Source organism: Oxyura jamaicensis, chromosome 1 (assembly GCF_011077185.1).
Source record: "Oxyura jamaicensis isolate SHBP4307 breed ruddy duck chromosome 1, BPBGC_Ojam_1.0, whole genome shotgun sequence".
Lineage (NCBI taxonomy): Eukaryota > Metazoa > Chordata > Aves > Anseriformes > Anatidae > Oxyura > Oxyura jamaicensis.
Window position 1 is genome coordinate 195,724,633 of NC_048893.1, and position 27,592 is coordinate 195,752,224.

Consider the following 27,592-nt stretch of genomic DNA (forward strand, 5'->3'; position numbering starts at 1 on the left):
ATCAAGCAAAGTCTCAATATTTGGTGTAAGGTGTTTTGAACCTAAAGCCTTTCAAAAAGGTATAAGATGCTGTGCATTCATTATCCCCAGATATGGGGTTCAGTTCTGAAGCAAGTGTTTGAGAAGGTCTTCCAAACAGTTGGAAAAATAAATATAACTGACATTTCTCTTAAATTATTGTGGAATGCACTCCAGCTGTATTTATTATACACATTTTCCTTGTGTGCTATGTGCTTGCATTCTTTCATGATGAATGATGTTGCCGTGTGTTGGAGTTGTCATGCTATCTTTCTTGTTTGAATCAGGAATGTGTAGGAGGTTATTTGAGGACAAAATACTGTAGGACCTCCTGTCATATTTTTGAACTTAATGTTTGTAGTGGGGAGCTGAGCAGTGGCTGAGTGGCTAGGTCGAGGGGAGATTTTCAACTGAAGCAAATAATGGCCTGCTAATGCTACCAGTAAACTCATGCCTTGCACGAGTGGGCAGCTGCTTTTGCTGTGTCTATGAGAATTGAGGATCAGGCCTCCACCTGATGTTGTCTGATTCCTTGTTTCAGGTCTTTGTACATAGGTTTTGCTTTCTGACAGGTAAGGAAAAGTTCAGGCCTGGGCCATACCTAACGCTCCTAGACACGGTAGCAGCTGTAAATAATGCAACGCCGTGAATCACTGTAGCTTCAATGAAATTAATAAACTTGGCTCTCACCCAAACCTGGAGAAGCATTTCACCCTAGGGAGGCCTCCGAGTCAGTCAGGGAACATAAGAGAAAGTCGATCTTGTGGTATGCAGCAAATGTAAAGATCCAGTTTCAAAAAAGGAAAGAAATGACACAACATGTAATGCCATAAAAAACACATGCCGTTGCACAGGATATTACTCAGACCTTAATAGTGACATGCATTTTGATTGCTATTTTACACTTTTGTTGTGCCTACACGTTAGAGAAACAGAAAACTGATAAACATAAATAGCATGTAGCCTAAGTTTAATTAGAAAGTTCTACAAAATACAAGTTTTTTTTTTTTTTTTTTTTTTTTTTTTTTTTTTATGGGGAAACCTGTCCATTTCTGTCTTCTTATGTGATTTCAGTTTTCTCCTGCACAATTTTAATTTGCTCAGTATTTTGTCTTCCAGTGGAAAATAAATCAGAACCAGTGTCCCAAATCTCTTCCTCAATGATCATCTTCCTTCCTTAGATGCGTGCTGTTACCACTTGGCCAGCCTCCCTTTCTGATTTACCTTCTGCTCCTCCCCATGCTTCCCTGGCTGCACAGTGGCTCACTAGGAGGTTGCTCCCTTCCTTGACCCTGGTGAAGTGCAGCGGTTAGGAAACCTCCCTGGGATGGGAGTGCCATGGCTTCAGGTCTTTGTGCTCCAGCTCTCCCACTGCTGGGCAAGTGCTTCAGCTGTTATGCTGAAACCACTTTTCCTGTGCTCTGCAGTCTAACCAGTAAAACATTTCCCTCTCTTCCCGTGAGCCAAGTATTAAGAATAAATACCAGGCAGAGTGGATCAGTCCCCTCTGGGATGCAGGCAGAATTCAGGGGCTTGCCTGCCTAAATCTAGATTGCAACAGAGCCGGTGTTGTCTTCAAATCTCTCCACAGACTTGATGGATGCAGCTTTGTCCTCACAACATGGGCAGTCACTGCAGGAGTTTGCAGGATGATCATGATATGCTGAAAGATGGACACACCTGGAAGTTTAGGTGATTAGATTCTGGATCACTCTCAGGTACCTGAGGAAAATTTAGGCACCAAAAGCCTTTTGAGCCATATCCCTAATATACAACACATCTCTAATACAACACATCTGTAAATACTACAACACATCAGTGAACCAGTGTAAAGTACCTGGATAAGCTCTGAGAGAGTAGATTTGAGTGTTGCAGATGTTAATGGGATGTTGACTTGAAGGCGAGTGTGCAGTCAGGGTGACTGCTGATGCAGGAGAAACAACCTCACAAGAAAAGTAGGTGCTCAGTCCTTAAGAGGGACTGTCTGCTTTGACAGAGGTGTGTCCAGCTGGTAGGACAAAGCAAAAAATTGTTCTAACTGGAGAATGAATGTTCAGGAGGACAAGAAAAGATGAGCTGGTGCTCAAATGATGTTTAAGAGTCATATAACTTTTGCAGTTATTCAAGTTATAAGTAGCATCTACAGCCCTTTCTGAGTACTCCTTCCAAGAAGTTTAGAACACATGCTCAGATATCTGTGGGGTTGTTTAAAACAGAGAAAGAAGACAGAAACTTCCAGCAACACCTGTGAAGGCCTGTGAAAGCCACTTGCAAACAGCCTTTTCTGTGGAAGAAGAACAAAGTTGTCCTAAGGTCAGCCCTGCTCTCTGCCAGCCTGTTCTTGGGACACCAGATCAAAAACCTTGGCTGTTCCTAAGGAGAAAGAGAGGAAGACATTTTCTACAAAAGCACATTCCTTGCTGTGTACCTAGAAATGCTGTAGGATCCAAAGCCGCCAGGAGCATGAGTCATGTACTCCACGTGCGGTGTGGTGCTTGTAAGTGGGCAGTGAAGTACAGTTGCTGGAGTGAGTCATCAGCTTCATGTGAGTGGGCAGTCAAATCCTGCATGAGCTGATTTTCCAGAGACATTTCTAAGGGTATTTTGAAGTATAGCATATGGCATAGGGAAATTATTTTGGTTTTGTTTGTGCTTGCTCAGGCTTGAGCTTTAGCCAAGGCCCCATGTTATTAGGCATGACATATCCTACAAGTTTTATTTTCTGTCATTCTGGCTTTGACATGCTTGTCTAGGGAAATTTCATCATCTGGTTCTCTGTAAGCAGCTTCCATTTGTCTTTATGTTCCAACAGAAATGAGGAAGTGAGTGGAAATAGCAAACAAGATACATAAACTATGGTATTTCATTTGCAGTTAGTGCTGCTTTGGCATCAAACTATGGTTCTGGTGAATTTTAAATTTCCAGATACGTATTTTCTCTTTCACCAACTTTCCTTTTAGGGTCATTTGATGATGCAAAATAGCTGTCCTCCTCTGTCCTGCTTTTCCAAAACCTCATTTTCTGCAGCTGCAGAATTCATACCACTTTCTGTTACAGCCAAAATACCCCCAGCTGATTTTCACAGGAACCACATCCTACTCATACTCCTTAGGGGCACACATAGGTCAGGCACTCTCTCCGTCTTTATAGGAACTGGAAAAGGATGGTGCTTTGCTTCCTTCCAGTTTTATCTGGACCCTTGTTATCTGGATCATAAGGAACAGACAACATGGCAACTTTCCTAGTTGTTAGAGGAAGAGGCCCAGCTCAAGCTGGACTGCATGAGACTTCTGTGGGCTGCTCCTTGGACTTGGCATCTCCTGGTGAAACAGGCTTGCTCTGCTGTCAGCTGTCACTGCCGCTATCTCAAGGAGCAGCCCTGTGCACCACAATGCCTGCTGCTGAGTGGAAGCTCCCCTGGTGGCTCATGAGTGGCATTGTGTTTGAAAGCTGCTGGCAGCAACACTTTTTCAAAACTTTCATCTTAAAATCAGTATCCAGTGTGACCTCCATTCAAAGAAACCTTAGCCAAACCAAAACATGATGACCACCACAGAAAGCACACGAGTAGCAAGGTGGATGACTGAGAACCTAGGCACCTATTCTTGGGGCTGGGGTGGGATTGTGCCCCATCCCTGGGGGCCAAGCTGGATGGGGCTTTGGGCACCCTGGTGTGGTGGGAGGTGTCCCTGCACATGGCAGGGGGGTGGAACTGAATGGTGTTTTTAGGGTTCCTCTGGATCCAAGCCCTTCTGTGCACCACACAGCCGGGACGAGGCAAGCTGAGGGGGCTCGGTGCTGGGACCTGGATCTCGCCTCTTCTCCGGCCACCTGAGGGAGCAGGATCGAAATGACACCAGCAGGAGCTGCCCAAAGGCCTCACGGGCGGCCCTAAGAGCGGCTCCTCGGGCGGCCTCTTTGTTTTCCCCTTGAACCCTCTCAGGGGGGCGACCACCGCCGACCTCCTTTGAGGGACCAGGGGCTGACCGCGGACAAAGGGGCGGCGGGGCTGTGCAGGGGACGTGTAAGGGCTGTGTAAGGGCCGTGTAGGATCGCAGCGCACGCCCCGGCGGCCGGAAGACAGGGCGGGTGGTGAGGGGTGGGGAGAGGGGAGGACCGGCTGAGCCCGGCTGAAAAGGAGGGCTCACCCTCCCGTCGCACCCCCTAACCTCCTTCCCGGGTCCTGCCGGTGCTTTTTGTGGTGGGCAGATCCCCTGCACGCCCCCACCTTTATGCACCATGGCGGTGTCCTGGAGGAGCTGGCTGGCCAACGAGGGGAGCAAGCACCTCTTTTTGGTAGGGCTGCCGGGCGCCTCTGGGGGAGAAGGGGTGACACGAGGAAAAAAGGGGTGAAAAAGGGGTGAGCCGAGGAGAAAGGGGGAGTGCCTGGAGCCGTCCCGGTGCCGGGGTGCTTTGGGGGATGGCGGTGGGAGGCGGGCGGCTGCCGCTGGGCTGCACACGTGGGGACGTTTGTATTTGGGACAATGCCGCTGCTGGCCGCCTTCGGGGGGAGAATGTGGAGGAGAAGGGGGGTCTGGGGGTGTGCGGTGGCACTCTTCCTGCCTTTGTGTCGCTTTGTTGCCGGTTTGTGTTCCCAGGGTCCCGAACGGCGGTGGCCGGCTGGAGGCAGGGGGTAGTGGTGCTGCAGGGGCTGTGCCGGCGGTGGCTGGTGCTCACTCACCGAGCTGCACCTCTGTGGCTTCTAGGGGCAGGGAAACTTCCCACCTATCGCTTCTAGGGTGCTGCTTGTAGAATATTTCTGTTAAACGCTCGAATTTTGTTCTCCCATTTTACTTAAAACTCCCTATGAAACTACATGCATATGACTTAGGAATGAAATTAAAACTGGAAAGTTTGTATTTATAACTTCCACTGACAATCTCGTGTTTCTGTTTTAGTTTTTCTGGCTCTCTCTCAACGTGTGGCTCTTCTGGAAAACCTTCCTGCTGTATTATCGAGGGCTCCAGTACTATTATTTGCATCAGATGTTAGGGGTGAGTGACCTGGCCGTTCTTCTTTGCTATGGAAGTTGGGATGCTGGGAGAAGGGAAAGGGGACAGAATGCATTTGCTAATCAAGGATGACACAAACTGCCTGCCAAAGTGGGGAAAGATCAGGTAGGAAATTACTGGGAGGCTGCTGACAGTTATTTAGGAGCAGAAAGTTGTCAGTGTTGAAAAAGAGTCACTGAAGTGTGGGACTTTCCCCTCCTTTCCTCCCTTCCCACGTCCCCAGCTGCAGGCGGTCTCACAGGACACAAACGTGCTCTGCAGACCGGAGCTCAACTTTTGTCATCAAAACATTAGCCAGGCTTGTGGGCTTGTGCGCCTTTTAATCTTAATTTGCTGAGGAAACTCATGATAAGTTTTAGTTCTTTTCAATCTCAAGTTGTCATCCTCCTGGATTCTATGTTCTGTGTAAATCTTTATCATTATATATAATTTTATTTTTATTTTCTGAAAACAGTCTTGGAATCTGAATGGTTTACTGAAGACTTGGCTATTTTGATCTGGCAAGGGTAACATCCACAACTACCAGAACAACCCAAAAAGATAACTTTGGGAAGTGAGGTAGGGGTCTGTCCCATATCCAATTACATGGTCACAGTAGCTTGAAATGACTTCTGATCCAAGGGACAGATTAAGTGATAACAATTCTATGAAAAATTCTATAAGGTTGCTCAGAATTTTAGAATCCAAGTACAAATGAAGGAATAAGGTGATGCTTTGTGACACCATGCCATGCTTGGGAATGGATTTAAATGGGCAAGTTGACATGGGGCTGAAGCACAGATGATGCACATCCTAACCTTCTGTAGAACTTCCAGGTTTTATCTTTGGTAGATCCAGGGTATATTTTTTCATAAGATGGGTAGCATTGCCATAGCTAACCATTTACATAAGTTTTTGTGAAACTTGCTTGAAAGTGAGTTGACTAGATTGTACTTGTCTCCATCTCCCTCTTTTTTTTTTTTTTTTTCTCCTTCTGTCTGACTCAGTTGTGTTCCAATAAGTGAATCTTAGCAAAGGAAGTGCAAAAACACAGGAATTAAAATGCTTGTACTTCATGATTATGATGTTTCATGGGAAAATACATGAAATCACATTTAATTTTATGATAATGTCCAATGGCTTTGCAACCCGCTGCATCCATTTGAGAAGAGATTTTGTTCCTGGCAGAGCAAGTCTGTTGTTTATAAAGTGAATGTTCTTGGGTCAACATGTTGGGCCAGATTGTCAGCTGATATCAATCATCAAAGTTCCTTTCAAATCAGAAGACTCGTCTGCCTTGTACCAGCTCATCGTCTGGCCTTTTCTTGGTTTTCTTCCGCTTCAAAATGAAAAACACACAAAGTAGCATAATGCAGTTGTATCTGGGTATTCAGAACCTGTGAGATGATTCAAGCAACAAATTCTTTGTCTTGGTTAGGAGTTGAGGACCTGAAAGGCATGTGTTTGAGTTAGTCTAACACAACAACTTTAACTGTGGAAATTTAGACATTTTTTAAAATAAGGAGAAAAGTGAAGTCTAAAAGATACTTTTAGTCAAAGCTCCAAAAGTAATTTAAAAACTTTGAAAGCATTAAAGACTAAAACATTCTCAAAACTTTGTTACTTACAGTTTGTCTAAGTACAACTTTTGGATGCCAAAGTTAGGCTTCTCCTTTCTTTTTAATATGTTTATATGTGTGCATAAATCATACAGATTGGGCTCAATTTTTCCAAGCCTTGCAAAACAATTTTAGCCTCTTCAGGAAACAGAAAGTAAGCACAGCCATACTACAGCTGCTTTTAAAAATTCATGTGGATTTTTGCACCTCTGCATTGGTTTGCATAGCCACTGGCCATTTCCTGGTCTGTCTCCGTAACCAGCCTGAGTTCTGTTCCATACATTGGTGAGTGGCTTGCAGTGTCTTTGTGAGCTATTTCTTAATGTTTAAAATTTCTGACATCTAGATGAAAATTCTTCAATTTTAATTCAAGAGTCATTGTGTTTTTGTTTGTTTTTGTCTTAACACGATGAACTTGTTTTACAGATACTTTCCTGAAAATTAGTTCCTTTTTCCAACCAGGCAACAACTAATGGCAGAAAGGAATTTTTTTTTTATTTTTTTTTTAAATTAAAAAAAGTCTCTCTTTTCTCAGAGGGGTCTATTAAAGATTTTTTTTTTCTTTATATGTGGCGTTAACGTAAAATCTTCTTAACATTTGCTCACTTGCAGCACTAAAAGATTTACAACTACTTACTTTATTGTTTAGCAAGTAACAGGATAGAGGACAAGAATTGATGTAGGAAATCAGATTGAGATATAAAATGAAATCTTGGACTGAATATCCAGAATATATTCAACTCTGATATGTTTTCATGTCTTTTCTTTTCATTCTTATGTGAAGAAGAATGAAGTTATTCTTTCCTCAGTAGTCACTGAAATGGTTTGCTTTCCATCAGCATTCTACAAAGGGAAGCTCAGTTTTGTAACATGTCAATTGTATCCTCTGCGACCTTAAACAAGATACTTAGAATGAGGTTTTAAAATTATTTTACAATTATTTTAACAATTTTAAAATTATTATTATCTGAACTCAGATATATCTGTGAATCTTTCTGATGCTTAATTCTACATATGCAAAAACGCAATAATAGCACAGTGGTGTCCAGGGAGCGCAAAGAGAATAAATAAGTCAGAGACAGTGATGTGGTTAGGAAAAGCACATCATTCTACACCACAAAATTTAGTGGGTAAATATATGTTGTCAGACATCACTGCTTTGCTCAGTTTGAGTCTTGCTGAGGAGGCCATGAACTCTTTGCTGTGGAATCTCCATCCCTGGAGGTTTTCAAAGGATCATGGAATTATTTAGGATGGAAAAGACCTTCAGGATCATCAGGTCCGACCATCAATCTTACCTACTGAGTCCCCATCACTAAAGCATGTCCCTTTATGCTGCAAAATTGACTGGGCAAAAGTGCTGGGCAAACTTAGTCTGAGTTTGGTGTTGAACGTACTTGAAGCCAGAGGTTGAAAAAGAGACTTCCCAAGGCCCCATCCAACCTGAATAATTCTGCAATTATATGATTCTTGCAGAGTAAGTTGAACAAGAACCTGGTAGATGTAAAACCCTTCCCAGTACTTCTGCCCTGATGAACTGTCTTTTCTGATACTTAATTACTTGTAGCACTGCAGATCATAGTTTTACTTAATGAATATGTTTGTTGCTGCTGGTTCAGGAACATGATACAGATAAAAGAAACTCAAATTTTCATAATTTAGGAAGTGTAAACTTTTGGCTTAAGTAGCCTAAAGAAGAGGAGGATGGATAGGAACACAACAGGCTCTGATTACTTAGGAGTATGGCAAGGTGGAAAGGAATATTCTCATCCCTGTGTTTATGACAGATACAACAAGACATAGTAGATGTGAATTACAGAAAGGAAAATTCATAGATAACCTGAGTCCAGAGTTTTCATAGTTGGATGCTTTGTTTGCACAGTCAGGTAAATTGTCCAGATGATTTAATTTATTTCCTTGCAGACTTCCAGATTTATCCCTTCACATAATCTTGGCTTTTTTTTTTTTTTTTTTTTTTTTCTCAACATCTGACCAACAAATTTAGCCCCGTGTTCAGTATTGGCCTTAGTGTAGAACTCAAGCCTTGCTTTTAACAGTGTTAAACAAAATATCTTTTTCTTGGTGCTTGACTTCAGCACTGGACTCATTTTGTCATAGCATAAAAGGTCTTTCTTTCCCTTTTCACTCACTAGTCCCTGATCAAGTAACTCTAATGTAGTTAAATGGACATTAATACATGAGATAAGCTTTTGGGTTGCACACCGAAGTGGAGAAAATGTATTCTCAGAAAGGGTCTTATTGGGAAAGGACTGAATAACTGAAAATGGGACTGAAAAGCAAAGTGCTTTCTCACTTTATCTATACAGTTGCTGCCTTCTTACTCTTCTGGCTGTACTGTGCATTACATTTATGTCATCTTTATTTACTACCTGGAATACATTCTGGATGTATTCAAATGGAAATTCATCTCTGCTAATTTATTATGACAGTAAAGATTTTGGTAATTTTGCCAAATTCTGCTGATCCTTATGCACTGGCCATGCAGTGTGTTTCCCCCACACATGTAAACGTTGAAGAGAACTATGTATCTTGACCATTTATATTATTTTATTAGTGTGTTTCTGCTATTTAATTGTCTTGTAACTAGTCTATTTGGGATTTATTCTTCAAGGTGCTACATGTAGCAAGAATGTTTACTAATAGAGTTAGGTTACTATGGAAGCTATATAAGTATGTATATAAACAGGATTTCCTTGTGAAGACTGAGGCCATTAATTCACAAGACCTTCTCTTGATAGTCGATCTATAAACAGATCTTTTCTTACGTTCTCTTTGCCTCATTCATGATTGTTTGTTAAAACATTTTTCTTTCATCCCTCTGTCCTTCCTGGACATTCCACAGATCAGCATTATTGCCAAGATTAGTTTCAGTTATAAACCAATGTGTTTATATATATATATATATATATATATATATATATATATATATATATATATATTTTGCATATAGTTCTTGTATTTACTTCTTTTTTGTTGTCATTGTGTTGTTGTTTTTTTAAGGTCAAGTGACAGTTGTCCTGTGAAGGACATCTAAATTGCTACCATTTATGAAAGAACTTCCACCTTTGAAGAACTTCTTGTGAAACTTTTAATAGTGGGAGTATACCAGAGGTACTTCTTAAACGAGTGCTGACATTTTAACCGCTGTATATGTTAAAAATACCATGTCCTGTTGACATCACTGCTCCTACTTCCAGGATGATCGTGGTGTAATACTCCGTAGAACAGAGTGTAATTATGGCCAAAATGTTTCTTTGGTTGAATGTAGGTTTCCTGTAGTAGGCCAACAGTGGCAGGTTTTAAAATAGCTTCATTACATTCTAGAAGACTGTTTTTACAGACCATATTATCCACTGTGTTATGGTAGGGGGAAATCATTCAGCGTAAAGGGAGCCTTAGTAGCAGGTGTAGGATCACTTCTGTGTGACTGTGATTCAGATACGGCAATAAGCAATTTACTGCTATGGCCCTGTGTTGCAGTGTGTTATGGCCCTGCTGGGGGGGCTCAAGTATCCTTAATCCCCTGATTTCACGACTGACCTTCAGTAGTTGAGATCTTGCTGCATCTCGCACGATCAACCCTTCAAGCTGTTGTTGCTAACACATAAAATGCTGTCACACTTTGATATTGCTGCAGAAGGGTGAGTCAAACACTCGATCTGGAAGATAACTTGAAATCTCTTCCAGGCCTTGTGTCTGTCATTCTGCTTGGCACAAAAAGAAACCTGTAATTCAGCAACACTGACAGAAGTTTTTTTTTTTTTAATTGTATTTCCTGGGGTCATGATTATAACAGATTAAATTAACTGATTAATAAATATGAACATTTGGTCTGAAGTCTAAGTGAATTTACTATTTTTGGAGATTATCAAAGAAGTTGGAAGCTAATACTAAATTCCAGTTTAAGACAGTTACTTCTGTCAGATTGCGTGACTGATTTAAGCAGAATGTGGAGTACATCTAACACAAAGGGACTGTATATGAAATGAGAACATGACCTGAATATGTGAACAGAAAGGGAAGGCAAGTCATTAAGGAATACCTGATAGGTGAGGTTGAAGTGAATGGTGATAATACTGATTATCATTAGTACAGGGAAAATAAATTGTATTTCATAAAAGAAATAAAAATACTGTTGCCATCAGCTCCTGATATTTCTCCCTTTCTATAAAGTCAGATCCAAGTTCTGATTCATAAATACACGAGAAAAGACTGAACTTGAAACTTGAGTTTACATACAGAATTGAGTTTTCTTTAAAGAGCTGCTACACGTTACACTACTTAAAGTAATTTAAAGGATTGCAGTACAGCAGGGTATGATTTAACATAATCCTGCCTTGAAACCTTCCATCTTCATGAAGAAGACCAAGTCAAACTTTTTTAGAAGTTTTCATATGTTCCAGTAGATTTCTACTACCCTTATGTTTTCCTTACATTCAGCTGTTTTTTTTTTTCTTCCTTTATTTTATTTTTTTTCTAAATCTACAGCTAGATTTGGTATGCCCACGGGTAATATTGCTATCCTGTACAATTTAGGTATGTCCTTCATCTTAGATTATCTGTGATATGTCCTTCATCTTAGATTATTTTAGATCATCTGTGCTCTGCTTTTTAAAACAAAGAATACTCTGTGAAGAAAAGGACGTCAGGTGAAAGGGATGCACATTGTACAGCACAGTTTTGAAAATGAAAATAAGCTCTGGTATTGATTTGGAGAGGTAGTCTTCAGAATCTGTCTTTAGAATAGTATGCTGCTTATGGGTCTTTCCACAGCCATTGAAGTTGTTCTGAATCCTAGAATCATAGAATATCTCAAGTTGGAAAGGACTCACAGGGATCATAAGTTCAACTCATAGAAGATTGAGGAAGTTCAAAGAAGGACCTAGAGAAAGAAAGAGAGAGATAGTATCAGGTATGATGTCTCTTCTCCATCACGACTTGGTTAGGATTGTTGCATGTAAACAGTGAAGGCATGAGAATGAGAGAAATGTCACTTTTAGGTATGGAAGGATTTGCGATAGTCTGCCTTTTTTTTTTTTTTTTTTCTTTTTCCTCACAAGGTAGTCTCAAAAGGTGAGATAGGGTAATATTTGCTGAACTCTTCCTGAATTCTCCTCTCCAATGCATTTTGCAACCACATATTGAATATTGGATTTTTCTGCACAGCAGTTGCAGCTTGTGTTCACTGTTTTTATAGCAAACAAACTGGGGCAATTCTGAGGTATGAAGTAAATTATTTTAGCCCTCAACCAAATACTCAAAGTTTTTGTGTAGCTATGGAGAAGCACATTTTCATAACTTTGCTACTGGCAACACTCAGAACATGCGATGAGAATTGACTTTGCTTCTCTGTTCCACTTAGCATGTTGTGTTAGCGTGCAGTGATATCTGGAGTACATGCACTATATATGTCTGGAGCCCTTTTCTGCTGCTATATAGAAGGAAAAGTCTGTGATTGCTTTATACTTGTCTGGAGAATAAATCTTGGGGTTTTTGGGGTACCAGCTTCACATTTATAGAGAGTCCAGTTCTGTACTAAGGGTGCTGCAGGTTTCCTCTGTGAATTTGATTAATCCTTTAGTTTTGTTAGGCTTCTTCACCCCTCCATGAAATGGGATAACAGCATATCTTGTAGTGGGTATGCAGAGTACAGAAGGACGTTGTCAACTGCTTAGATTTGGTATCAGTGAAATTAGATGGAGAGTGTCCATCAGAGTTCTTGGGAATGTGTTTTATTTATCTTTTTGATCCTAAAGCAATTTCATATACTACTAATGTGAAATAACACTTCTTTTTTCCTTGACACAATGATAATATTAGGGAGAAGAGAGGATTATATTTCTCTTACTTTTGAGCTAGTTAATGAGGCTATACATTCCCTTCTAAAAGCAGTGAGTTGCCTGGGAGCAAAATATCTTCTTTTATTCTATTGTTGATTAACAATTCAGCAATGCGTTGTGTTAATTTGTTTCTGTGCCACCCAGGCAATGCAAAGGAAATCAAGAAAGAGACCACTTGGAAACCATTTGGAAAGAATTAGTTTCATGGGTTTTTTTTAAGCCTTTGGATATATGTTAAGAGTAAACTTAGTGCTCTGTTATTCTTCTGTGTCTTGCATGAATCGTGATTGAAGAATTGCTAACTATTTCTTTACCATTGTTTTCAAATTGTTCATGAGCTCGCTTCAGCAAACATTGGTTCATTTAAGCTTTACTCTGAAGAAATAAAATTGGACATTCATGAATCTATTTCAATCACACTTTCCCAGAAGCGCACTGCATTACTGGGAAAATTCATTTCCTGCTTTTTTTCTTTTTTCTTTTTCCTCCGTTCTGTGTATGTTGATAGCATTTCATTAGAATTAATATTAGGGTATTGTTCCATAAGAATGGCGTTATGAATGAATATGTGCTACTTGTTAAATAGTGGCATGGAAAAACACAAAAGAAGGTTAGTAGGGTGTTGTCTTTGACAGCCTCACTACAGCATATTGTATTTCAGTGGAGGGTGAGTAATATTCCCTCTCCCTTTGCTGCTCTTTCCAGTGTCTGTCTGTATACTTACAAGATGCATGTCGTGAGTTGTTCACACAAAATAAGAGTTTTATGTTACCAGTGAAATCAAAGTGTGACTCGAGTAACTTGAAACAATATCTTTTTCTTCAAAAACAATTTATAATGACAAGTAATGCAAAAGTAATGACGGACAAGCCAGGCTAGATTTAAAAAAAAAAAAAAAAAAAAAAAAAAAGACCCTATCTTCTCAGAAAACTTAGTTTTAAGAAGTTCTCTAGCCACATTCCATGCTGTACTCTCTTTGCTTGTGGAAGGACTTGAAAATCTGGAACCAAGTTTTTTCTTTATCTTTTTCTACTTACAGCCGCTTCAGCATTTTTGTACGAGTTAAATTGTGTGTCATTTTCCTTATTTCTTGCAAGAAGTTATTTTATTCATTTAATAATATGTGGTTTAAAAGTAACTTTACTTTGGAATATTCCAAATTAGACTATTCAGTTGAAGTTTTCCAAATATAATAGTTGTACGTGATAAGGGAACTCTTCGATAAGTGATACCTTGCCTGGTTTATATTTAAACTTGAAGACAACATATTTTTTTCAGAAGCTCATGATGTATCATTTAGGTCCTAGAATAATAGAATATCCTGAGTGGGAAGAGACCCACAGTAATCATGGAGTCCAACTCCTGGCTATACACAGCACCATTCAAAAATCAGACCTTACGTCTGAGAGCATTATCCAAATACTTCTTGAAGACCATCAAGGTCCATGACATGACCACTGCCATGGGAAGCCTGTCCCAGAGCCCAACCACCCTCTGGGTGAAGAACCTTTTCCTAACACCCAGCCTGACCCTCCCCGTCCCAGCTCCATGCCTTTCCCATGCTGTCCCCAGAGAGCAGAGCTCAGCGCCTGCCCCTCTGTTCCCCTTGTGAGGGAGTTGCAGGCTGCCATGAGGCTTCCTCTCAGTCTTCTCTGCTCTGGGCTGAAAAAAACAAGGGACCTCAGCTGCTCCTCATACATCTTCCCCTCTAGACCATCAGCATCTTTCTAGCCCTCCTTTGGACACTCTAGTAGATTTATGTCCTTTTTATACTGTGGCACCCAAAATTGCATACATTACCTCAAGGTGAGGCCGCACCAGTGCAGAGCAGAGCAGGAAAATCCCTCCCTCAACTATCTAGTAATGCTGTTCCTGATACACCCCATGGCTGGCCTTTTTTGGCTGCCAGCGCATAATACTGGCTCATGTTCAACTTTCTTGCAACCAAAACTCTCACATCCCTTCCTCTCCAGCCTCCCAGACTGTCCATACATCCAGGCTTACCCCTTCCCTGGTGCAGAATCCAGCGCTTGCTCTTGTTAAACTTCACACAGTTGGTGATTGCCCAGCACTATAATTTGTCTAGATCTCTCTGCAAGGCCTCTCCACCCTCAACAGAATTAACAGCTCTTCCCAGTTTAGTGTGATCTGCAAGCTTACAAGTATACTTTCAAGTCCTGTGTCCAAGTTATTTCACAGAATCATAGAATCACAGAATAGTTTTGGTTGGAAGGGACATTAAGATCATCTAGTTCTAACCCCCCTGCATGGGCAGGGACACCTCCCACTAAATCAGGTTTATGAAAATACTAAAAAGAAATGGCCGTTAATTGGAGCCTTGCAGAACCCCACTATAGTGACTGGATCATATAATACATGACCATATGAAATAGTAGTGACTAGGTCGTATAATAGAAATTACAATCAATTTCTAATTGCTTTACTTTAGAGTATCACTTTTTTTTTTGGCTTTTGGACATTTATCAAGAGCTACAAGAATTGTTAAGTTTACTTCTGAGTTTTGTATAAATGTTCTATATTCTTGTTTTTCAAACCATGCTCATTTAATCACTGAAATTCTGCAGCACATCAGCAAGCTTTAATAAAGCTGCTTATATGCTTCTAATGACCATGCTTTGAATTTATTGCTTTTATGAGGTGTATAGCTCATTTTTCATTTCCCTTTAGAGGGAAATAATTAATGAAAGTAGAGATAGTTTTGTGTATGCAAGTGGCATGTTATAGAGACATTTTACTTGTTATTAATTTTAATGATTTCAAGGGTACTGCTATTTTCTCTAATAGTCCAAAAATATTTATTGATGTTCTAAAAGTCACTTTAAGCTAATGTTGGCAAAGATACAGAAATACTTATTGTGGTTGTTCACACCAGTTTTTAAAACCATACTTTGAAGTGGAAAGTGAGATTCAGTATTCAGTAACATCTCAGTTGCTGAGGTTGTGGTCACTGTAGCTGGTGCTCAGTTGGGCTCTGGACCAGAATGGGGAGTCCAGAGGAGGAAAGATGATGATCTTCATGTCTAAAGAACATGGTGTAGGGGGGAAGAGTAGCTGGGAACAAGATTGTTCAGCCTGTAGCAGTGCACGCTTGCAGCCGAGAAGGCTGGCTGCCTCAAATGAGAAGAGGCCAGTAGGTCAAGGGAGGTGATTGTCCCCCTCTTCTCTGCCCATGTGAGGCCCCACTTGGAGTGCTATGTCCAGGTCTGGGGCCCCCAGTACAAGAAGGATGTGGGTCTGTTAGAGAGGGTCCAGAGGAGGGCCACGAAGATGATCAGAGGGCTGGAGCACCTCTCCTAGGAAGACAGGATGAGAAAGCTAGGGATGTTCAGCTTGGAGAGAGAAAGCTCTGGGAGGACCTCATTGTGGCCTTTCAGTACTTAAAGGGGACTTTGGGAGAGCGACTCTTTGCTCAGTCAGATATTGTCAGGACAAGGGGGATTTCAGTGAAAAGAGGGGAGATTTAGATTAGAGGTTAGGAGGAAATTCTTCACTCAGAGGGTGGTAAAACATTGCAACAGGCTACCCGGAGAAGCTGTGGATGCCCCATCCCTGAAAGTGTTCAAGGCCAGGCTGGATGGGGCTTTGAGCAACCTACTCTGGCAGGAGGTGTCCCTGCCCATGGCAGGGGGTTGGAGCTGGTTGATCTTTGAGATCCCTTCCAACCAAAACCATTCTGTGATTCTAGGAAAGAAAACCCAAGAGTCAATTAGAAGCCCTCAGATATTTGAAGAGTTGCTTCTGGAGGGTAGAACACAGACAGCAAGGGAGGTTTTATGCAAAGGAAAAAAAAAAAAAGACTATAAATTGGAAGAAATAGTAGAGGAAGGGCAGAGTGTAGGAATCGACTAGATGACATGGTCCATTCTAGTCTTATTTTCTTTAACTCAGTAGGTTGGAGATGCCGCTGTTATAAACATCTCAGTGTAATTTCTGTAGTATTTTCTCACTGGATATTTGCAAGAGATGACTCTATGTGGCAGACGGCAAGGTAGAACACGTTTTCTAGGGTGATCGCTTCTATTCCTCATGACCAGCTTTAAGAGAAGGTGCCCTTATGACTACCTTGTTCTGTGGAAGCTGGTAGTGTCTGGTGAGACAGTCTGTAGCAGTCAGGTCTAACTAAATAACATAGAGCAGCCAGAAGAGGAAAGGGATTTTAGGTGGGAAGCTTGATCCTTTGGTTAGGCTGAACATCTTTTGCCTTATGTTTACCTAGTGATCCTGTGCCCAGAGGTACTGCAGAGAAGACAGGGTACATGGGTTACTAATTGTGAGAGCAGGCACAAAGGTGCTTTCCCTTCCTGTGGAATAACCAACAATTTCTATACAACATAATCCTTCATGATGTGGTGTTTTTTAATTTTATGATACTGAGAAGCTCCTGTCATGACCTTGTGCTAGTGATCTTGCTAGACGTGGTAGATTCCTGTTACTTTTCTTTATTTTACTAGTTTGTATTTTATCCATTTCTGTAACACATAGAGAAGTCTGTAAAAAAAAAAGTGTGTAATAAGCACTAGGAATTTTCAAACAAAAAGGCTTTGCTAATAATTATGTTAAAAAAAAAAAAGATATTTCCAAGTAAATTAAAAAAAAATTCTGATTTTTTTCTTCTTGATAAGAAAGATGCAAATGCAGTCAATATTTATTTTTTTAACTGAGAAATAATAGATGCCCTCTTTTTGACATGAAGTTCCATAATGGAAAATTGATAAACTTTTAATAACTACTAATTATATGATGTGTTTATGTTCAAAACACCTTTTCAGGATTTGAGTTATCTTATGGAATTATGCTGTTTTCTTATTAATTTCTTCAGGAATTGAAAAAGTTGTGTTTTAGAGAACATCATAAGATGTACCATTCTAGAAATCTGTTGACGTTCTAAAAGCATCTTTTATAAAAGCTAATAAAATGGTAATTCAGCCTAATAGCTGGGGGAACAATGGCATCTTGCTAACTTCTTTAAAATTCATAAATGAATGAGGGACTATAATAAGCTGAAAAAATGCAGGGTTATGACACTAATGCATGCTTTGTTCATTTATTTGACAAGTGTTTTTGTTCTAATTAGGTACATTCCAAATATACCAGTAAAAGCATTAGTGAAATTAGATTTTCAATAATTTTCCCAGATAGTGAGTAGGTAAGAGAACCTGTTTTCTTTGGGTCCAAATATCCCACTGAATAGTGTGAATGGATAAGGAGCTCAGTGATGATACCTAACGGTCCTTGAAATAATATTACCATTTCAGTTTAAACAAATCAATATTTTTTTACGTGCTCTTCTGGCTTGCTAACCAGAAAATCATTACACTTCTCTTGTATGGCTCTCTAGGTTCTTTATAGCATTTATCCCTCGTTCCTACTTTAATGATATCTGTTAAAGCTTTTGAGTGATTTCTCAGTGGACATTTCTGTTGTCTCAGATATGCTTTGTTGCATGTGGTTGTAAGCACTGATGAGGGTATCGGCTCTTTCAAAAGAAAGCTGTCAGTTGCTGACACTATTGCTGTTACATTTGGGCTGGTGCAGTTCAGCTGAACTCGAATCTTGTATCAGTTTCAATTCTTTATGAATTAAGCTAATGATGAAATTATCTGTCTCTGTTTTATTCTCCTTTTATGCAGCTAGGAAAAAACAGTTGTGAATGGTAGGTAGCTGCTATAGAGCTCTCACGACACTGCATCAAAACTCAAACACTGAAAACCAGGGGACAAAACCTCCTGCATTTCTTTACAGAGATGATAGCCACACACCTCTGTCTTCCTTTTAGGGTCTGGTTTTAGTAATCCTTTTAGGGTTTTCAAGGCCAATCCTTTCCCACAAACAAAATTATTAAAAAAAATATTATTTTTTGATGCAAAGGTGGGAGCTGTTTCCCCTCAAAGAACAGGGTAGCGTGCCAGACATGCAGTTGTACATGTACAACATTGTGAAACTCCACTATTCTGATCATTCAAGAGAACATGGGAGCTGTTTAAGCAGGAATAGAAAGCAGGTTTAATACTGACACCTGAACTGTTAAGAGCACGTTTTTCTCCTAGTTATCTAACTCTTGCTGTATTTGTTCAGCTAGGATTGTGTGTTAGCAGAGCTTCAGCATCTGTCCTCAATCTCAACTGCTGCCTGGTCCTTCTACCAATGTGCCGTGTTCTCTTGGCCTTCCTCCGAGGGTCTCAAAAGGTAAGCACTGTCCTCAGAATGCAGCAGGTAAGAAGAAAAGGGCCCTGGTTTATATTAAGTCTAATAATAATAGACAGAAACAGGTACATCACTATTATACAGTATATGCTGTCACGGTGCAGGAAACACAGAAATTCATGACAGTTTTAAAGACAATTAGTTGGAATTGGCTGCCATTGTCTAGTTTGATTGGACTTTCAATGTAGGTTTCCTGAGGTCATTTTTGAGGGACATGGGCTTACTGAGAATTTTGACCAGATGAGATCTGCTTCTTCTTTCCCAACTCTAATGTTAAAGCCATCTGTGTCCCCTCTACTGCTTCACTGTAGTATTCAAGAGTGAAATGAGCTTCACCTCTGTGTGACCTGAATTGTACCACTGGAGATGATGAAATTTAAAATAAAAATACCCAAGCTGATACATAAGTTATCATGGGAGAAAAATAAAAATTCAGTAAATCTAAGAGAGATTGTTTTCTATATCCGTATTCAGTAAACAGTAGTTGAGCTTGTTTATGATTCACCAGTTACTCTGACAGAAATATAAGTAATGCTTTTTGGGAAACAAGTGTTTTGTAGATGGTTGCAAACCCATCGGTTCTATTCATTGTGTGACAGTAGCAGTAAGATTGGGTGCCTGTAGATGCAAATATATGTGCAATTATACATAGATCATAGGCATACATAGATCTCTTTTCCTCTGTTGTGCTCACGTAAGAAGTCAGTGACTCCTACAATAATTACTGCAAGAATCTGTGAGTTTTAAGGCCAACATAGACATTATTTTATGGGCTCTTAACATCTTTGTAATAGATAGTAACTGCAAATAGATAGTAACCTCAAAATTGCCATGTGCTTATAGTCCTGTATTTTTTAGATTTCGGTACTGTTCTTACAAGGTTATTAAACCTAGTTAAAGCTGAAGTTGCTGTTAACTTGCTGCATTTGCTGTTAGCATTTTTTTCTTTGCTTTGTTTTAGAAGAGAGATTGCTTGAATTCTTCTCTTATTAGGTTGCCAGCAGGAAAACCAGAAGGCTGATAGACAAAAGTAAAACTTTCCATGTGACGTGTGGTGTAACAATATGCATCTTTTCAGGTAAGATCTTGCTGTGCTGAGCAGCACCTTGTTTGGGAAACACATTAAACAAAGCAGTATTTTGTGGTTTTTCTTTTACAGTACGTTTGGGGGTAGTCTTGCTCTGTGCTTCCCTGCCTCAAATTGTGAATGCTTTCTCAGCTGTGTGTGGGTTTTGTCTTATTTTTCCTTTAAACACATAAGCTTACATTCTAGGGCTGAGGCTTTCCTTAACATTCCAGTTTCTGGAAGGAAGAGGCAGGTATATGAAATCAGGTCAAAATCTGCCAAGTGATTCTAGGTTGTGCCTCAGGAATTTGAGTGAAGAGGCAGGGTGCTACAGATTTTATTGCAGTGTAGGAAAATACCCTGTTCAGTGAAGAAGGAACATTCTTTGGTGGACACCTTTGAATGTTGTCTCCCAGCTAAAGCATGACAGTACAGAAATGATTACTTGTAGTGTAAAAACTGAATAAATCGTAAAATGCATGCAATTTTCTGCTAGGAATATCTACTATCTGATTTACTTCAGGAAAAAATATGCCATAGGCCCTGATGCATCCCATGCAGGTGATGGGATTATTACTTAGCATTTGAGTAGCCACTTTTCTTTTGTTCAGGGCAACATATGCCTCTTCTTTATGGATCTCAGCTTTTCTATGTTTGTTTTTTTTTTTTGTTTGTTTGTTTGTTTTGTTTTTTTTTTTTTTTAGTCTTACATGTTGCTGCTCATCTGGTGAATGCTCTTAACTTCTCTGAGAACTACAATGAAGACTTTCTGGCAATAAATGCAGCACACTATCGTGGTGAGGTGAGCCAACCATCCTTTTATGTTCACAATGAAAATACGCTGTCATATAGATTGCTGTGGATTTTATTTCTTCCTCTGGACAAAACATTTATTGAGAATCTTGCTAAACCAGCAGGATTCACACCTATTTGACTATGAGGTGGGAAACACTGCCATCAAGTCTTTTCACCTTGCTCTTTGTTCTCCTCATTGTCTGCTGCTTCTTTCTGTTCCTTGAGTGGACCTAGTTGAGAGGCTTCTGCTATTGGGGAGAATCCATTCTGCATTTCCAGCCTTGAGAATATAATGCTGTGTGATGTGTAAATATATGTTGGGAATTAGAGGACAGTGAGATTTAAGACTAATTTGCACTTTTAATCTGCAATGGGAACTGTAGTATATATGCTAAGAGTGGAATTAGTTGTCTACATCAACTGGGCTGCAAGCTGATTTCTACTTATGAAACACTTTGTTTGTGTGACTTGTCTGCCTGCGATGCAGAACTTTTGAAGGCATACCAGAGCTCTAGTTCTTCCTGCAGGTGCTTGCTTCTCCATTTGGCACTGGAGAGATATTTGCAGATTTCAGGACTGAGACCAGAGTCCAGAACTTTCTTCCTTGGGTTACTATCAGGCTCTGTCCTGTTTATATTCATTCTAGTCTCAAGTCCACATTTCTTTTCTACCAGCTTCATTGGGAAATATTTAGAATGATCCCATCCCAGCTGCATCCTTTCCTGGAAAAGGAGGGCTTGAGTCAGCTCTGGCCCAGAAGGACCAACAACCAAGGTCTTCTACTCCCTGGTGAATGACCTAATCAGAGAGCTATTCTATGGGAGACAGACATACCAACACCAACTATTGTGCTGAAGTTCTGGATTGAACTCAAGTGTCTGCATGTGTTAGGAGTGGTCTAGTTAGATGTATTCTCATCAGGAAGGTTGCAAGGGTTTCCTCAGGCTAGAACATGCCAGGGAGTGCATGGCAGCCTGTACTATGCAGACCTAAGAATTTTTCAACAGAAAATGGACATAGCAAGTTTTTAGTACCTCTAGGATGAAAACCTCCTGGACTTTAGGTACTCTAATAGCTCTTAAATCTCTCAGATTAAATTCTGCTTAAACCTGTTTTGGTAACTGTTGTGAGCAGTCTGGATGCTACTGTCATCTTCCGTTCATGGCTGGAAGAGCGTGTTTACATTTGGATGCAGAGAGGTCTGGGAGACTGACACTTAGTTTTTCCTGATCTGTATGAAAATTTCTCATCTCCCCTTCCTGGGTTTTACTGCAAGTATTTTTTTTTTTAAAAAAAAAGCTTTTCTCCACAGTGAAGACAAAAATTTCATGAGGCTTAGGACTTGGAGTGAGGCACTTTTCTATGATGATGACAAGTCTCCCCTTCCTCAGAGATGTTCTCTGCTCCATCTTTTCACTTGTGGTGAAGGACACAGGAACATCTGGCCTTACATTGTCAACTCCTTTGAGTTCAGTCCTGCTTCACTGGAGTCCACTGCAAATCTCTTAGTGATGTAATTGGCAGTAAAATGTTCTTTCATCTAACTTTCAAATCTTTCACTCTTCTACCCTCTGTCTTCCCAAAGGTATGAGGTAACTGAGTAAAGTTAGGCTAATAATTATCTGTAAAATCATCTGAATCCCAGTTTTTCATAAAAGAGCAGAATTTTCTTCATTGAAGTAATGCAAGGGCAAAAGGTGTAGTTTATGTTGAATTACCGTCAGTGTAAACTTTTATCAAATCCCTTCCTCCATCCTGAATTAGAGACTACTTATGCTATCAAGTGTGTGAGCCTTATGAGCTACTCATTATTATTACATTATTCATATGGATGTAAATCATTTATGTTGACTTTTTTTCCTCTGATTGCTTTTCAGGACCCAAGGAAACTGCTTTTTGCTACTGGTAAGTCTGTTGCAAAACTGGCTGAGAAAGTTTGCTGCTTCTTGTCAACACTCTCCAGACAAAACATTTTGATCCTTTGTTTGCATGCCATTTGTTATATCTCAGCTAGGTTGAGATGTTATTTGTGTTAATATAACCTGGGTTTGCTTATCCAATAGTCAGGAGGGAGGAGTTACATAAGCCCCTGTAGTAGGATGAGCAATATCTTCAAAGCTGTTGTTTTACAGATGAGTCAGTGGAAAATCGTTAGTTTCAAACAGAGATTCTGCATAATATTAAAAGCAAATTCCTAAATGATTCAATTTCTACAAAAAGAAACATAACTAAAGAGCTGTCTTCTTTCTTCAGCTGGTTTATTGAAGGGTTGTTTTGACTTCAGAGTAATCTAAACTGTTACCCAGGAATCAAGCGCTTATAAAGAGTAAATAAGTAAAGACATTTTTGGTGCAGGAATTTAGAAGGAAGCAGTGTTTGGGTGTGGATGGGTTGCTGTACTGAGCTGTGGTGCTTTACAAGCAGATAAAGGTCTTTTCTTCATGATGTCATCTCTTTCACCCTTATTTAGACCAAAAGCAGAACTACTGACTTGGTAACATTTAGAGCAAGACCCAAAGGAATCTGTCTGAACAACAATGAATTTGGGTTGCTGAATTGGGTTGTAGATCTGTCAATCCAAATCAGTTTACTAGAATTAGGCATCTCTGGGATAGTGCTTTCTGAAACCCCTAGGTGAGGTTTAGATCAGTTAAGAGCAGAGGAAGTGAGAAAGTGAAATACTAGAAATTGATGTATGAGTGAACTGCGAACTGGAAATAGGTTGGATACCTGGTGTCATTGGTGAATAAGTTTCCTGAAAAAGGGTGACTTGTGGAGGAGGGACTGCAAGATGGAGAGGGAGTATCAGAACAAGCAGCCAGTATTATATTTAGTATCTTAGATGAAGGAGAAAGACATAGGGTGAATGAAGAACCAGTGTAGAGACTTTGTTAAATGCTTCTGGGTACACCTCGAGACTTCTGTAGTTGAGCAGAGGGGCCTGCAAGGTAAAACTCTATCCACTGACAGTTAGGAAAATACTACATTTTCAGGAGTTTGAGCAGATTGTTGCAAAAAGCTGTGGTTCCAAGTTACCTTCAATTTAAAATGACCCAGATCACTCCCCATCCTGATAACTGGTAATTGATATTGATTATTTGTACTGTGAGAGTGCCCAGAAAGGGACCAAAATTTTGCTATACTGGGAGCTGCGAAAAATCAAAAATAAGATCTCACTTCCCAAGCAATTCAGAACTAGATTTATTGACTTTTTTTTTTTTTTTTTTTTTTTTTTATCACAGTGAAGAGAAGGAATAAGGAGGAGTTGGAAGGATTTATGGTGTGCTGGGTTTTCAGATCAGTCCAGGAAAGAAACCTCCTTGCCTGAAGCTGTGAGGGTAACTGGGGGGGGAACAAGTATTCAAGATTATAGTTAGTGGAGGAAAATAGTTTTTGCTCTCCTCCCTGTCCCTTTCTCTAAAAATGCATTGATGAACTGGGGCAATGTTGTAAGTGATTTCACTTGTTCATTTTGACGGAGAAGAGAGCTGACGAACTGGATGTAAAAGGTGACCTTCTGTGGCTTGAATGACAATGTAGGAGTCTGAAACAAGCCCTGTGTTACAAGTGGATTAGAAGTATCTGTCAGAGGGGAGATTGATTGCAAGCTGCATATCCAACTAGATTAAAACAGAAGAAATGAAGAAGGAGGCAGCAGAAAAAACGCACACTTTTAATTGCAACTGCTTTGAATTTTAACTTTTCCACGAAGGGATGAAATTATGTAGTCCATGAAAAAAACTTCCACTGATTAGTGGGACCAGGATTTTTCCTACAGTTTGTAAAACTGAGGAGTGATTTGGGCTGCATCAGATTTTGGGTATCAAACTTGCCAGCAAGTGGGTGATGAGAAGTTCATAACAAGATAAGATTGAAAAATGTCCCTTTATCACTAAAAAGTCTAAAATCACAAGTAATTATTTTTAGAAAACTAACTTGTTCTTATCTGTAGTATATGATCATGAAAAAGATACAGAACCCTTAAAATCTCTGGTTTCATTGTTCGCTTCTAGAAAAGCAGGTTGAGACATTTATATTCTGACACTAAAATGACAGTTACCTTTGTATTTAGTGATTGGAATAGTTGACTTTGCTTAAACCTGAACACATTTTTTAGGGTGACCAGGGGCTATGCTTAAAAACTTTTAAGAGTTTACATTCTTCAAGAAGTAAAATGTTCTGATGTAATGCTTCATGGCTCTTAGGTTCTTAGTTCTTAATTCAGATTCTTGCTTCCTGGGATAGCAGTTTTGAAGATCAGGTGATTATCATTAAGGTGGTAACTCTGGTCAGGATTGGTCCAATCTGTCTTCAGGTTGATGGTTTACTCTACTTTTGGGGTAGCATTCTGCTTTAGGATGAGATGAATCATGCCCCAGAAATATGTACTTTTCTTCTTTGACTTAAAAAGGAGCCCTGGAGAGACTAGTTCTGATATAGCTGTCCATATTTGAGCAGATGAGTCTAATCCTTAATGTTTTTAACCTTCTCAAATGCTGGCTGTAGATCATTCTCATAGACCTTGCTCTGCAGGCAACAATTTCAAGCATGATACAATGCCATAGAGAATAATTTCAGGCTCTTTCTCATTCCAGGATGAAATGGGTTGGCAAACAATTGCAGTGACAGCTTGCATAGAAATTGATTTGCTTGAAATTCTGTCCCTGACCAGGTTTATAATTGTAGTGTTCAACAGAGTTTAGGGTTTGGAATTAAAAAAATATATATAGGAACTTGTACAGTCAGTCTTACAAATAAAGAGACAGGATTAATTCTTAGTTACCTGCTTGGAGACAAATATTATGAGCAAAGGATTACAGGAGCAAAGACTAATGGGAAATGTGTGATGCGTGGTGAAATGCAAGGAAAAGGGCATTTTTCCCTTTGCAGGGTGGAAAATAAGACAGCAACTCTTCTTTGCTCTTCTTTTGTATTGTGCTCAACAGTCGCTTGCTACATGAATTGTCTGCAAGAAATAAGTACATGTAAAGTTTGACTGAATCTTGATTTGTATTTCAAATAATTTATACATTCTTAAAAGGTTACTGGAGACAAGTATGCCTCCCCACAGTTCAAATGTAAGTTACCTCATGTTTTTTTTAGTTCCAGGTCTGACTGGAGTCTTTATGGTGCTAGTATTATTCCTAATGTGTACAGCTTCTACATATGCCATCAGGTAAGATATAACCTGATCATTATGCTGGAAAATGTCATTTAAGTAATCATATCCTTGTACTGATTAGAGGGAATGAAGTGCAAGTGCAATATGAGGCAAGAAGTATTTAAATGAATGTTAAAATAAGTTTTCTTGCCTTTTTTTTAAACTAGTTTGCAGGTAAATTAGCACAGTGATTCTTCTATTACTAAAATTACAAAAGCTGATTCAATTGCCTTCAGAGGAAAGCATTTTTTTAAGGGACATGCTTAGTTAAAACTGTAGACCTTTAAAATTTGAATAGTTTCTTTTTCTTCTTTAGTTGGTATAAGGAAGCAATAACTAAGCATATGGAAAGTTCTGTCCAATGTATAAATGAGGTCTGCTGGAAGAAAAACAAGATGATATTTTTATCTTGATTATTTTAACCAATTATTTCTAACAACTTATTAAAAAAAACAGCAACAACAAAACCAAACAAAAAGTAAAAAACAATTAAAAACAAAACAAACAAACAAAAAACCCACCAGCAAATCAAACCAAAACAGAACAGTGCTGCTTAAGTTGATTGTTGCTTTTTTTAAAGCTCTGCTTCTAGTTATCAAATGTTCTTTTTAGTATAGATGATGCTTTTGAAGCTGCAGTGTGTTATTGGCTCAGAGTAACTGGATTTCTAGAAGCTCGGTCCTCCGATGGGTTCACATTCTGCACCAACATTGCTGAACATACATTGTAGTACATTTAAGTGACCGGTACCTTGCAGGATCTAGCCCAATGTGGTAGCCCTTTATAGGCTTCTGGCATTGAAGAAGTCTTTGTATGAATATATAATCTTGATTCAGCAAACATTGCATGATATTTTAATTCAGTATCTTAAAATTTAAAAGATGCTACACTGCTGTGAGCTAGATGTGTTAATTTGAACTTTGTTAAACTAATCTATCTTCTCTGAGAAGCAGTGGTATAAGGTGCTGCTCAAAGAACGTAGTTCACCAAATACTTGTGCAGCTTCCCAGCCAAAGGGACTTCCAGAACTGAGATTTCTGTGAGGAACTGGAGGCTACAGAAATACAGGATAAGACTGCTATGCAAGATGTCAGGCTTGGTTGCACATTACATAGTTCACACAGATGCCTCTACTTGCAAAAGAAAGCCAATTTTGGGAAGATGGAAAAATGAAACAATTACTTCACACTGTAGCAGTGAGCCAGAACAAAGTCCTGTTTTCTCCAAGGCCATGACAAATTAGAGAAGAAAGAAGAAGAAAAAAAAAAAAGAACAGCACTTATTAATGATTGAGAAACTTAGGAAAAAGTATATGTAGTTGTAAACGTATTCTTGGAAATAATAATTTTACGGTTCATGCAAAAAAGCTTTCCATCTTGCCAAGTTACATGGTTGTTATTTCCTTCTTCAATTACTGTAACTGCAAATGCTTTCTTGTCTTTCTGCCACCTAACCAGCAGAATCAAAACCCTGAACAGATCATCTGCATCTCCTATTACAATAGCAGTAATTCTTACTTAGAAATTTTATCCTGGCTTCTCCCTCAGGTGTATGGCTCAAGCTTGTCTTTGTAGTCTGTTTTACAAAGAAAACAAGCTTCCACGTGTATCTGTCTGTCTCTTCTCAATCTCCTCAGTTACCTAGTAATGGCTAAACTCATGCTATGGTTTTAGGGAAATTAACTGTAAACATTCATTGCTTATCCAAAACTTTTAAGTATTTCTGAGTGTATTATACTATCTTGGATTTCAGCCCTAGTCCACTCTTGCACACTAAACTGCTTAATCATTTCTTCCTTCACATGTATGTTCTGAAATTTTTCTGTGCATGATTTTCATTCCATTTTCATGTCTTTA

The 27,592-nt window shown here is 39.5% G+C and overlaps 1 protein-coding gene across 5 annotated transcripts in view; it reads left to right on the top strand.

The window, feature by feature from the left end:
- The first annotated feature begins 3,920 nt into the window (after positions 1 to 3,920).
- Positions 3,921 to 27,592, top strand: part of NOX4 (NADPH oxidase 4) — a 115,565-nt gene continuing 91,893 nt past the window's right edge. The window contains exons 1-7 of one of the 5 annotated variants that reach the window (XM_035329167.1): positions 3,921 to 4,314; positions 4,917 to 5,012; positions 18,590 to 18,696; positions 19,708 to 19,792; positions 20,485 to 20,582; positions 22,453 to 22,480; positions 25,679 to 25,751. In XM_035329167.1, the coding sequence (XP_035185058.1) occupies positions 4,251 to 4,314; positions 4,917 to 5,012; positions 18,590 to 18,696; positions 19,708 to 19,792; positions 20,485 to 20,582; positions 22,453 to 22,480; positions 25,679 to 25,751 (551 nt within the window). In that variant the 5' untranslated portion in view covers positions 3,921 to 4,250. Of the gene's footprint in view, positions 4,315 to 4,565; positions 4,758 to 4,916; positions 5,013 to 18,585; positions 18,697 to 19,707; positions 19,793 to 20,484; positions 20,583 to 22,452; positions 22,481 to 25,678; positions 25,752 to 27,592 lie in introns of those variants that run through there. The other 4 variants (XM_035329156.1, XM_035329148.1, XM_035329143.1 and 1 more) reach the window with 4 other exon arrangements.